General features: G+C 31.2%; 1 protein-coding gene across 7 annotated transcripts in view; it reads right to left on the reverse strand.

Moving 5' to 3' along the window:
* LOC125069824 (NAD kinase-like) overlaps positions 1-13,058 on the reverse strand; it is a 35,437-nt gene that overhangs the window by 11,053 nt on the left and 11,326 nt on the right. The window contains exon 1 of one of the 7 annotated variants that reach the window (XM_047679412.1): positions 9,981-10,064. The exons of 5 other annotated variants lie outside the window; for them this stretch is intronic. In XM_047679412.1, the coding sequence (XP_047535368.1) occupies positions 9,981-9,997 (17 nt within the window). In that variant the 5' untranslated portion in view covers positions 9,998-10,064. Of the gene's footprint in view, positions 1-6,259; positions 6,657-9,980; positions 10,065-13,058 lie in introns of those variants that run through there. One more of the 7 variants, XM_047679410.1, reaches the window with a different exon arrangement.

Consider the following 13,058-nt stretch of genomic DNA (forward strand, 5'->3'; position numbering starts at 1 on the left):
TTATTGATTGAGACATAAAGGCCATATTTTATTAAATAAAAAATATATTGGATTGGTTAACATTGCACCCACTCTGCTTATAAGTATAGAATATGGGTAGTATCCGAATAACTATGACGTAATATGACTGTTAAGAAAATGTTATCATTATTCTAGTTCTGAAATCGAACATTGATTACGCATCTAATAATTTAAATGTTAAAACTACTCCATACTTCATCATATCGTATTGAGCAATCGGTATCAAACGAATTACATACAATATTATCAAAGAGTAGAGGTCTAGTATTCTCTTCCATAATAATCGAGAGAAACTGTCTCAGGACGGGGCGAGGTTTGTCATAGATCGCTTCGCATATCCATATATTGTCCATACTAGCGATCACGATACGTGCATCCGATACGATATTTAGCTCAGACCGGAACGTATCGGAAGCAGAACCATCTCAATGTATGCTAGGGCCCTTGGGCACACATGAATTTGGGGCCCCTTTGCTAGATATTTACTAAAATTAAATATCTAGCAAAATATTTAACAAAATAGCAATTTATTTTTAATTTTAAAATTCGTCTACCATGTCGAAATAATTTGGTTATAGCCAGGCATTCAGTTTAGTTAATTCTTAGGAATCTGATTGGTGGTACAAAAAACATAGCAATGTAACATACACAGTGTATTTATAACGTGTGAGAAAAATAGATGGTTCTTCGGGGCCCCCTTAAGATAGAGGCCCAGGGCACGTGCCTAGTACTACGTGGTATTTATTGCAACAGCGCATCTCATTATCGCGTACCATTTTCTATACTAAACAGCAATCATAGTCCGTCGCGGGGTAACGTCCTAACACATGATGAAGATACGATCCGTCAAAAGTATTAAATGTGATGCCGGCCTTACGTGTGACCAATTTTTAATTCGTCGTTTAAAATTAAGAAATAAAAATGCTAACCTTGGTACTTCTTTATAATAAAAACAGTTGCATAACAAACCTTGACCCTGTCGCTAATGCAATAAAAAGCGATAAGATCATGCGAAACTAATTGTATTTAATTGAATTCTAATAATCCTACTGCATAATTCGGACTATTGATTTCTAGTGTTCCGTATTAAGATTGTAATTATTAGTAACACGCAATACTAATCTTGTGTCGGTCATACAAGATGAGTAAATACGATTAAACTCTGCTTGGAGTTAATTGATCGGAGTCGTTTTTCAATATAGAAGAAAGACAATTGCTTATTAAATGACAAAAATCTGACACTTTTGGAAAGAAATTCTGGAAAATTGAAAATATAAATGATTCGAATATTCTATCATACACACACACACACATATCAGCCCGCATTCGTCAACTGCTGGACATAGGCCTCTCCAAATGCACGCCACTGTGGTCTTTCTTCTGCAAAAATAATTATAATAATATTCTATCATATAAAATAACCAAAATCTAATAACCATACTTTTGACAAGTAGTCGCATTGTAGCTCGTTGTTTTACAGTCTTAAACTTTTTGGTTAACTTAGTGGTCTGGCTTTGCTAAAGCCTGTCTGGATAGATAGATCCGTATCATCTACCGTTAAGCTGTAACACTCAGTACTGTAGTCATCAGATTTAATTTAAAGGTGAGTAAATAGATACATTATGTTAAGTACTATCTCATGTATCTAAATGTTTTAATCTGTTATCTGTTACTGTACCAAACAAAATAAAATAAAAATAAAATCTAAAATTAAAAACAACGAACGTCTGCGAAATGACAAAACCTGTGTAGCGTCCCCATTATTTTTAAGATAAATAGTTCTAAAGATTAAAATAATTATATATATACTTAGTTGTTGATTGGTTTTAGTGTTGTTAGATTGTTATGGTTCCCAAGATCATGTGTTGCATATGTAGCGCCCATTTTTCGTAGATCATTTGGGTGTATCGCAAAACCATGTTAACGATTGATTATCTATAAATAGTATGAAACAAAGTCGCTTCACTCCGCAACGGATTTTGATACAATTTTCAGTAAAAGAAAAAACGATAAACGTGGAAGATTTGTAGATAAAATATTTATTTGTATACATATATACAAAATGGCTCAACTATAACGGTGTTTTAAAGCAAAAAACTGCATTCGCACGATTACACGGATATTACAAGCTTAGAATATGTATGTCAAATTGTAGGTCTTAAAAACGACTACAAGAAAGTCCGCGATACCGGCTTGAATGTGTCAACTTCTACGGGAAACTCATAACATATTTTTCTTTAAGGCATTTTTTTTTTTTTGTTATAGGGGGCAAACGAGCAGGAGGCTCACCTGATGGAAAGTGATCACCACCGCCCATGGACATCTGCAACACCAGGGGGGTTACAGGTGCGTTGCCGGCCTTTAAAGGTTAGTAGAAAATATAGGTTACTTGCAAAGCCATTTTCTCAGATTCCGTTCTCCAATGTGTATTAATCCGTATTCAGATAAATATTTTAGTTACCTTGGGCATTTAATATGGATTAATATTATTTTTTACATTATACTTAATATATATGTAATATCGAATGACGAAACAATATATAATATCGAATGAATACATTAGAAGATATCGTTTTCAAATGTTTAACGAAAAAAAATCGCTCGCTGCGTAACGGTGTCGGATAACGGCTGTAACAATAATCTTGATCTTAGCAATTAAAATTATCCAAATTTGAATCTTTGAGCCGTAGACTAAATGTTATCTACATTTCAGAATAAAATTATTATTCATAATTAATTTATGACACACTTATATAAATAAATAAATAAGCGCTATAAAGTAAATAAATCTACTCAATATTTTCTTGCTAAGTGCAAATCTCATTTTTTTTATTAATAAATTGCATCCGTGAGAAGTCGGCGGGTCGCCAGTGTTTGTATCGTAAAACAAAGGTTACATAATATACTACATGATAAATAACTTCAAATTGGGTATTAGTTTTTAGTATAATCATCGATATGTTCGAGTAACATGTAATTTTGCTAACGAATCTACATTTTGTACATTCTAAATATCAAAATTTTACTTGTGTCTATAAGTTTACAAAATAAAATAATTACTGTAATATTGTTCAAATAATCTTAATGAGTCGAATTGGTTCAGTGGCTAGGTCTTATATCCCGCTGAGTTTCTTTCGCCGGTTCTTCTCAGGTCTGAGGTGCTAAATTCCGAACCGGTGGTAGATTTTTGACAATCAATAAGCATGTGTAAACACTTCTATATTGAATAAAGATTTTTGACTTTGACTTTGACTTTGAGTTTATATCTACTTAATTTATGTTTTAAATTCATCTCGTGCTCAGCGGTGTAGGAAAACATCGTGAGAAAACCTTCATGTGTCTGATGAAACTCTCTCTCTGCCACATTTGTCTCCATCCAGAGAATCTTTGCTCACCAGTGGTACATGTACCGTCTGTTATTTACTATATCTAAAAAAATAAATTTATTAAATCATATCATAGTTTGTGAAATGTATACAACTTTCCGACTTCAAATAGTGTTTAGCTGATATTGTTCTGCACAATTTCTAAACTTAACTAGCTCGACATTAAAAGACTTGCTATCCTTCTTCGTCCAGAACACGAGAAAGAGAAAGCATTATATTCAATGCAATCAGATTAGCTATTAGATATTGTGTACAATAGAATTGGAAACATTATGCTGCATTAATTTTTCGCGATTACCTACTCGTAAGTACAGTGAACAACTTAAAGGTGTAATGGTACTTAATATCTGATAATGTCATGTTTACTGACATAAAATAAGCAACGCTACCGGCTACCTTACCTTACTATAATAGCAAGAGATCTTTCAAGAACTGATAGTTAAATTATATGATAATCAAATATCACTACAACGATTACTTGCAACTTATAATTATATGTAGTTCATTTCAATAGATTTGCACTAAAGCAAATGTGTTTAATGTCAAGGTTCGAGATAATCTGTATACATGTCTTCTTATATAAGTTTAAAGTAAATAGCGATGTGTAAAGATCTCATCTCTTATTGAGAACATTTTCGGAGCTTATTTCACTACACGGCTTTAGCGCAGCTACGTATTAGCGGAAAGGAAGAACAGCTAAAGCGCCAAAATTGTACTCTTGCAAAATGAGATTTAAAGACTTTACTTTAAATCTCATTTTTCAAAACGACGATATGTACATGTGGTAGAATTTCACCTGACACACGAGGGTGTCCTCGTAATTGTCACTGGATCAATTCGCCTCTTTTAAGTTTCTTTCGTACATAAGACTTTATATTTATAGTAACTATACTACAGTATAGTGCTATGTCTTCTTCTTTCGAATGACAAATCAATGATGTAAGAAAGAGATCAATCAATATTTAACCAATCAATGTTTATTTCTAAACAGCGATGGATTTGTTCACGTAATAACTTTTATAATCTGAGGAGATCTGGGTAAATAACTTATTAATATTTCCTACAATTTTGCTCCCTGAGTCTCGATTACTAATGTCTTCCCGGATTTTATCTTATAACCACATTATTAAATCGTATATTCTCTAGGCCTGGCCATATAACCCATAAACCGTACAAATTCCATTATAATGAACCAAAGGTATGCGCAGGTGGATTGCCATTGATATATCAGTTATGCACGGTAAGTACATTTTCTTAATTATCTTAATTATTTTTAAAGAGGATCTTTATGATGCACTTCACCTTATATTTAGTTTAAGATTAGAATGGTATTTTTTTTTCAACTGGATTTTAATTTCTGGGATATAATATCGATTTGACGTAACCTGTGGTGTATCAACTTTTATTTAAGTTTAACCATTGGGTCATGCGTGTAGGTAGGTAGGTATTATCATATACTAATTTTGTAACAATAATGTTATTTAATTATATTTCTTTTTACTTTAAAAAATCATACTTATTTGACACAAAAATTCAAATTAATTTATCCTTCGTATTAATTTAAAAAAAAAAATAACTATAATTGCGTAATATTTAATACAAGTTGTGTTTACCTATAAAAAGGAATAAAATTATTAATATTATGTATATTTGTTATTGTACTGTTGTCTTTTCTGTTAAAATCAACAAATATCATTTTTACTACATTATCTGCGTATATATGACTTCTTTATAATATTTTAAGTACAGATTAGTCTGATAATATAGTGTATGGAATTATTTTTTACACTTTGTAGTTTATACTAGCAAATATATCTTATTTTGTAAGCAATCTTACAATTTCATCATTATCTTTACTTAGTACTATATATTTAAAAAAAATGTAAAAGAAATACAACACTTTTTTTTTTAATTTATCACATTTTTATTTCATAACCATAAGGTCCTATAGTTTCAGCCACGCACATCATCTAACTATATTTATAACTGTCTGTATAATACGTGTATTCTATAAAGATATTATTATTCAGATCGAATCATACGATAGTCTAATATTTGAGTTCACTGGCGGTCGTATGTAAAAAAATCTTGTTCCTGACCGAATACAGAAAACTCGAAGAACTCGACTCGAGGCATTTTTTTAGATTACGATTTACTGAATTTCATCATTAAATTATATTTATTTTATCAAAGATATACGATAAAAAATAATTTAAAATTTATAAAAGTACTAGATTTCATTAATATTTTTTATATAATATAATTCCTGTCTTCTCTATGTCTAAATCTCACACATCTCTTCTCTTTCATTCTCTCTTGAAAATATTAGATAATTAAATTTAAATTATAGTGTCAATATATAGATATACATGTATATTACATATGAGTACCATATTTCGAACGAAAAATAAATTGCAAACAAAGATAAAGACACAATAAAGGCAGGAACAACATGTTTGTGGAGCCACAGATATAATAATAAAAACAATATATAATTATCTAAGATTAATTTAATCATTTATTGCATTTAAATTTCACTTGCATAGAAAATAATTTTAAGAATTTATAATATAATTTAACCTCGTCATACTAACTTATCTATGTAATCTTACGACACAGTAAAAAGCATTTGTAAAAGAAAGTTGGCGTACGAAATACGATGGTTGAATTATGTAATAAGTACTAAACGACCAATATTTGTATACACCTATACACTATACATGTTTTGGGTTTCTCTATGACTCTAATATTATTAACAAAATTAGAGAACAAGTATTTTCGTTCATTACTATTAAAAAGATTTTAATAGTAATGATTTTATTCATAAAGTTAGAATTGAATCGGTAACAAACCTTCTGTCAAAATATTCCTCTCGGGCACGAACAAGCTCCGTTTTGCCGGATTCGTGTGAAAATTGTCTTCGCAACATTTTAGACGACATCGAATTGATGTTTTCCTTTAAAACAAATTTACTTAGCGAACATTACAAAACACTACACGCATCATAAAGTAATGTTTTGAACACAAACTTTACATCACTTCCACGAAGGTTGCAGTAACCGGAAAAGTTTTAATCAATGAAAAAATCGTAAAAACACTCGCCGGCAATTTGCTATATGACGTAAATCATTATACGATAATTTTAATTGAATTAGTATTCTGGAATTCATTTGAATTGTTATTGAATTACGCGCAGTATCGGAGACTATACGAGCGATCGACGGAACGACGCGTGCGCATCCAACTCCGAACTCTCTCATTCTCAGACTTGACTTCACCGTTTGCGACTTAGCGTTGCGTTAGACTTGAATGACATTCATGACCTTGATGTTAACATTTGCGAAGTTTCAGTTTCGCGCAAGATTTTAAATTTTTTGAATAGATATATAGTTGAATAACCTTAAAAAACACTTATAGCAAGATTTTAATCTGTAGTTCATTCAATACAACAATATACATTTAGATTATAGATATTTCGAAAATATTATATTGCTGGCATATGATATTATTTTTTTAAGAAAGGTCTTCAAAAGGAAGAGGTTCTCAATTGAAAAGTTTATAATTATTTTTGTAAGTTCCGGCATAACTCTTCATACCTATATAGAGATTTATTTTTTGTTCGGAAGAGGTTAATTCCAAAATGTTCCTATATAAATATCGTTAAATCTGATGATGAGTTTGGAAAACAGACAACGGAACTCTTCTAATAAATCAACCGCTATTGCTGCTTATATTGATTTGTTTTTGTTATTTTTTTTTATTAAATAATATAAAATTCTGTCTTCATTTAACTTGCTAATACTACAATTATCTTCATTACTACAAAACGAACTTTTGTTATTTCTTATTAAAAAATATTTTTAATCAAAAACATTTATTATTACATATTAAGAACGAACTTTCTTGGAACGAGAGTGTACATACGACATTTAAGACATATTAAATGTGTTTATAATAGTCATTAAAATTGTATATGGTCAAAAAATTGAAAGTTATTACGTCATACATGCCGGCAAATTGACTTGCGCGGCAGTTTTAAGTCAGGTCATTATGTATCGATCGTGTGAGGTGTCTCAGCAACATTGACCAACATAGACGCGACGATTAGACGTTGAGCAACCTAATCGTAGCTAAACCTATACAGAAACACTGAATAGCATTATTGAAAATGTTAATATATTTAGAACAAACGTTGCACTTTTTAGATCAAGGTTTACTTGATTTAGAAAACCGTATTTTAGTAAGTATGTATGTAATTAATAAGATCATTAGATCGATATATACTAGTTTATTCTAATATTATGATAAGGTAAGATTTCTTTGTTTGTATGTAGGGGTGAGGGGGGGAGGGTTATGAACTTGTGTTCCAATTCTAAAATTTTTTTTCACTGGAAGAAAGCTACAGGGTATCCTGTAGCACTCGAAAATACAGTAAAAAAATAGTTTAATTATAACTAGTAAGTTTATTAGTTTGTTACGCTTGCATTACTTACTTTAATTACTCAACTGAAGTTTTACATAAATATACCAGAGGCACAGAATAATACATAAGGTACCTAAAGCCCCCAACCACACCCCCTAGTAACCGGAAACCACGGCACATTATAAACCAACAAAAACATTAAAGTTAAAGACAACGAACGTGATATGGAAACGATGCACATAATTTGTATGTGGTTTTGCGCAAATCTATCTTGCTGTTATGTTATGTTGTTATGTTATGTTGTTTGTTTCTATCTTGCTGCGTGATTTATAGAACCCATTCTGCAATAACGTAATTAAGTTTTTGCGAGTTATTTTATATTTTTTTATTATAAATTTGTATGAAGCATTTTTTTGTCATGCGTAACGAGTGTCTCTTCTGACGGATCGTATTAGATGTAATTTGGTTTTCGTTGTTTGATGCGAACAAAAAATTTGTAATTCCCTTCAAATCGCCTTTTTTCAAAAAAAGAGCTCGAACATGTGACTGACGACAAACTTTGAATTTCGAACGTTACATTCAATTTCTAAATACAATTCAAAACAATATAGGTAATCCAAGTTACAGCTTATTAATTCAATTAAAATTATAATAATATACAACATCCTTATTCTACTGAACCGTCTCATTTACTTCATACGTGTTATTTTTGCTATGCTTAATATATTCAACATAATAATCTTGTGGTCTGGCCACGTGTCAATGACGTTAACTAAACGTAACTACTAGATTATCTCTTACAATATTGTTATATAAAACCGCTATTTGGTCTTGACTGTGGTTTAAAATACAATTGTATAATACACAACAACGGTCACAACGTAACCGAAAACGCTTAGATTTATTCGACGAGGATTATACTGATGATATACAATTTGTGTTCATCTACTTTCCTTGTTATAACAAATCTAGTGAGGGTTCAGGCACACAATTCGTCCTCCTGCCCTTATCCTAGTATTATTTGGGTGTACACATGTCTTATTCTTCCATACTTCTCTGTCTGACGTCATCTCACAAGTAACATTCTTTCCAGCCATATCGTCTTTCACACAATCCATCCATTGTTTCTTTGGTCGTCCCCTACCTCTACATCCACCCACGTCCATGCTGAAGACCTTCCTCACAATATGGTCCTCACTCCTCCGTATAACATGCCCATATCATGACAGCCGGCTTCCACATAGCTTCTCGGTTACCGGTGCCTCTTTCAAACTTCCTCTTCCTCTAAACACAAATGGGTATAAAATTCGTGATAATTCCGTATTGTAACAAAATTTTATCGATGGCTATTGTTGTTCAATATGGGCAAAGTTATAACAGTTATTTGAGGAAGGAAGGAAGAAGTGATCGAAAACCGTTATGTTAGTTTATTTAAGCCAACGACTGATTTCAACTGTTCGGATAAACACTATTTGCAAATACTAATTCGAGCGAACTTTTGCCAGCATGAACTTGACGTACATTACTTATGCGTTTACTAACAATATTGTATCTATACTAATATTATCAATAGGAAAGCAACTCTGTCTGATGCTCTATCACGGTCAAACCACAAATCGAATTTGATGAAATTTGGGATTGAAGCTTGAACTTAAGAGAAGGACATAGGCTACTTTTTATGATTAATAATAAGTAACCAACCCCTCAAATGCGAGCGAAGCCGCGGTCGACAACTAGTATACTATAAATTTACAAATAACTTAATCAAAATCATAGAGGATATGATTTTAATAGCGTTTGAATAATTACTTTAAAATGTTATCTCAGTAGAGCAAATCTTTAAGAGGAAACTCGAAACTCACCACAGAACACGATCGCGAAATGTCAGAAAGTGATACGTACGCGACATTGATTATTATTATCATAATCATAACAGTATCACTATACACGCAATAAAATAGAGACAACGTACGTGGGCAATCAACATTTCACGAGTGAGAAACGAAGTCAGTTAATTTAAAATAACACTGGATTTCGTAAAGCAGTACTCTGCCTGTCGATTCTATCGAGAGGACCCTCCCGAAAAGTCAGTCGGTGCAGCTGCAAGTTTTAAGTCTTTTCCAAAATAAAGCAATAACAAATATACTCACACCCTTCCTGGAGCCATCGTGTTATAACACAAGTATTGATTTACTTAGACATGGGTTTAACCTGCGTGTAGCAAGTTATAGATTAGAATATAGACTGATTGCACGGATTTTTATTATGCTGTTATCATGTATGACCCAAGCATGGCGTGGTTCCTTATCGAACTGTTACAGTCTAGATGTCTCTGACAGCAACGATCGTTCGATAAGAACGTTTGTTTATATCTCTTGTATCGGCAAAATTATTATTGACAAATATATTGAAATAGTTCCGTCCTTGTAACTTACCATTTATACCCATTGACACCATTTATAATTTCTACATCGTATTTTCTGTTATATTCAACAAAATCTAGTGTTTTTAAAAAAATTATTGACCAAAATGTCATTTGTCTACAGTGTATGCAAGGAAACACATACAAGAAAAAACACACATGCAAATGCTTCACAATATTATCGAAAATAAGTTCTTAATTTGAAAGAGTATTAAATAGTTCAATCTGCTAGGTATTTTTATGGGAAATGTTCCATTTTTCGACTAATCATAATCGATTTATGTTTGCGCCAAAGTTCTCGAATCAAACACCCTAATAAACAAACATCCGCATTTATCCAAGACGCACCCTCCAAAACGATATCCAGTTTCGTCGCTCAATACAAATGGCATAAAGATAGACGTACCAATTAATTAATTAGTTTTATAAATTAAAATATATTTAGTCTTGGTAAAATGATAGTCTGTAACTATTAATGATCTCGGTGATCATCCTATAATCAGTGTAAACTAACTTAAGCGTTATATCTGCTACATACTAGAACGATTATCGCCTGTAATTGCATAATAAGCATTCAATCTTTCACGTGTAGATCAAAAGGTTATTAAAATAAAAAGCATATCTAACTGTATCAATAACTTCTACCGATTTCTGCCCACGTTTCCGTTCCGTGTGCATTTCTTTTTGGTATCATTTTATTCACTACTCTTGGAATAAAATATTCACTATAGTGAAAGCTGTGTTTCAATACTCAAGTTTTTGACGTTAAAGGCCAGACATCTGCGTTTACGTATTAAGTTAAAAGTAATTGAGTATTTATGTCCAGGAACTCCCAAGGTCCTGAAGTTGATAGAGTTATTATACTCTAGTGTTTGACAAAGCACGAAAAACTTCTATAAAGTTTGGTGCCATTCATCGTTCTTTTGTCGTGTCGGTTTAAAGTCTTTAGTTTTATGAGAGAAAGAATATTACGTAAAAGCTCATCCCCTGTATAATTTATTTGCTTTTCCTTGAGACTGGCCACAAAGACTTAAAGTCAGACTGCAAAATTTGGAAAATTCTTATCTTAGTTCCATGTAATTTACTTTTTTATTTTTATTTAGTACCAACATCGAGATTACGATTTACATTATATGATACAATATATACGATTGAAATAAAACAATAATAAATAAACAATAAACAAATTATAAAACTCGAATATATTTTACGTCTTAAACTTCAAGGAAAGCAATTAAATCGACCATAAGGAAAATAACAAATATGGCTAGGAAAGAAAAAAATAAAATGCAAAATATCAAAAAAGTAATCGAGCAGCTCGTTTTAGTTCAATGACGGAACATAAGAATATTATTGATATCGTGAAGAAAACAGAGAATGCCAGTTAATATCAATGATCAATGATACGAATAAAATGGATCCTGTCATCGTATTGGTTATACCAAAATATATTGCTTTCTATTTCGAGAATGACGTTATCATATCGCGTCGATATTTGATAAGATGCAATTTGACATTAGTGCTGGTCGTTGTTCACTCGTACCACAACACAATTAAAATATTTGTACTATTTATTGTTAAAACATTATAAATAAGGAAAATTTTGTAAAAAATGTTTCGAAAAAATATACATGCTTATATTCGTTGATTTTAAATATTTGTCCGTTTGTATTGTAATGGATATGATTGTATGCCGCCAGTATTCAATGCGGGTAAAATTTAAATCGAATTGGTGGAAAAGTTCGGTTGGATTTGACCCATACATAGCAATAAGTGAAGTTGAATAGAATTTTGTTATATAAACAGGAGAGAACTGCTGTTTTTCTTGATGGTTTCTTAGTAGAATCCACATTCTGAACTGGTGGGAGCTTAACGTTTAATGACGATTAAAAACCATTTTATATGCCCACTCCATTAAAGTATATTTTATCTTTGATAATATATATCTAGGATCTACATTCCGAACCGGTAGTAGCTTTACTTTAAATAGTTTGTTAAATGACGATTCAAAAGTGCTTGTAAAAGCCTACTTGAATAAAGTATATTTTTATTTGATTTGATCTACAACATAAAACATGTTAAAGTTTATCAATTTACCGTGGACGTTGTGAGATTGTCTATGAAAGCATTGTACTTAATTCAATACATACAACAGTAATTATCATTAAGAGCTTTATGAATCATTACAAAAAATTGTTATTCAATATCTAAACACTATATTTTTACGGAATTGTATTGTAGGTACCAATTAAATATGTAAGTAGCTAGGTTACCGTGACAACGTACCCATACACATAGGAAAGAGCTCAAGGATGGAGAAAATAGTACAATAATAAAAACTATGCCATTTCAACATTGAATTGTTCCCACAATTTAAAAAAAAAATACATAACTGATCAGTACCAATAAGACCTCAATATACTTTAATTAAATATTCATAACCTTATTATTTTATATATTATAGTTTTTAATTATAATGACGCTAATTAAATTTAATAAAACTGTCCGTATTATATTATATGTCTGTTAATATGATAACTTTAATTTTTTATATTATTTCAATGTTTGTAGGTATAGCCTGTGATGAGCGGAAAAACCTTACACTATAATACGCTTCGTCTTTTTATATTCGCACGTCAAAGGCAACAATTTACATCCTGTAATTGGTAGGTTATTATAGCTATAAATAAAATATGTTAACAATACTCAAGCGCTTCTCTTATTTCACTGTCGAAAACGATCCTTAAATAAATAAAATGTATTTAAACCAATAATATATTTCGTCCGCTGGAGCTGGTAGGGAGGA

Source organism: Vanessa atalanta, chromosome 16 (genome assembly GCF_905147765.1).
Source record: "Vanessa atalanta chromosome 16, ilVanAtal1.2, whole genome shotgun sequence".
Lineage (NCBI taxonomy): Eukaryota > Metazoa > Arthropoda > Insecta > Lepidoptera > Nymphalidae > Vanessa > Vanessa atalanta.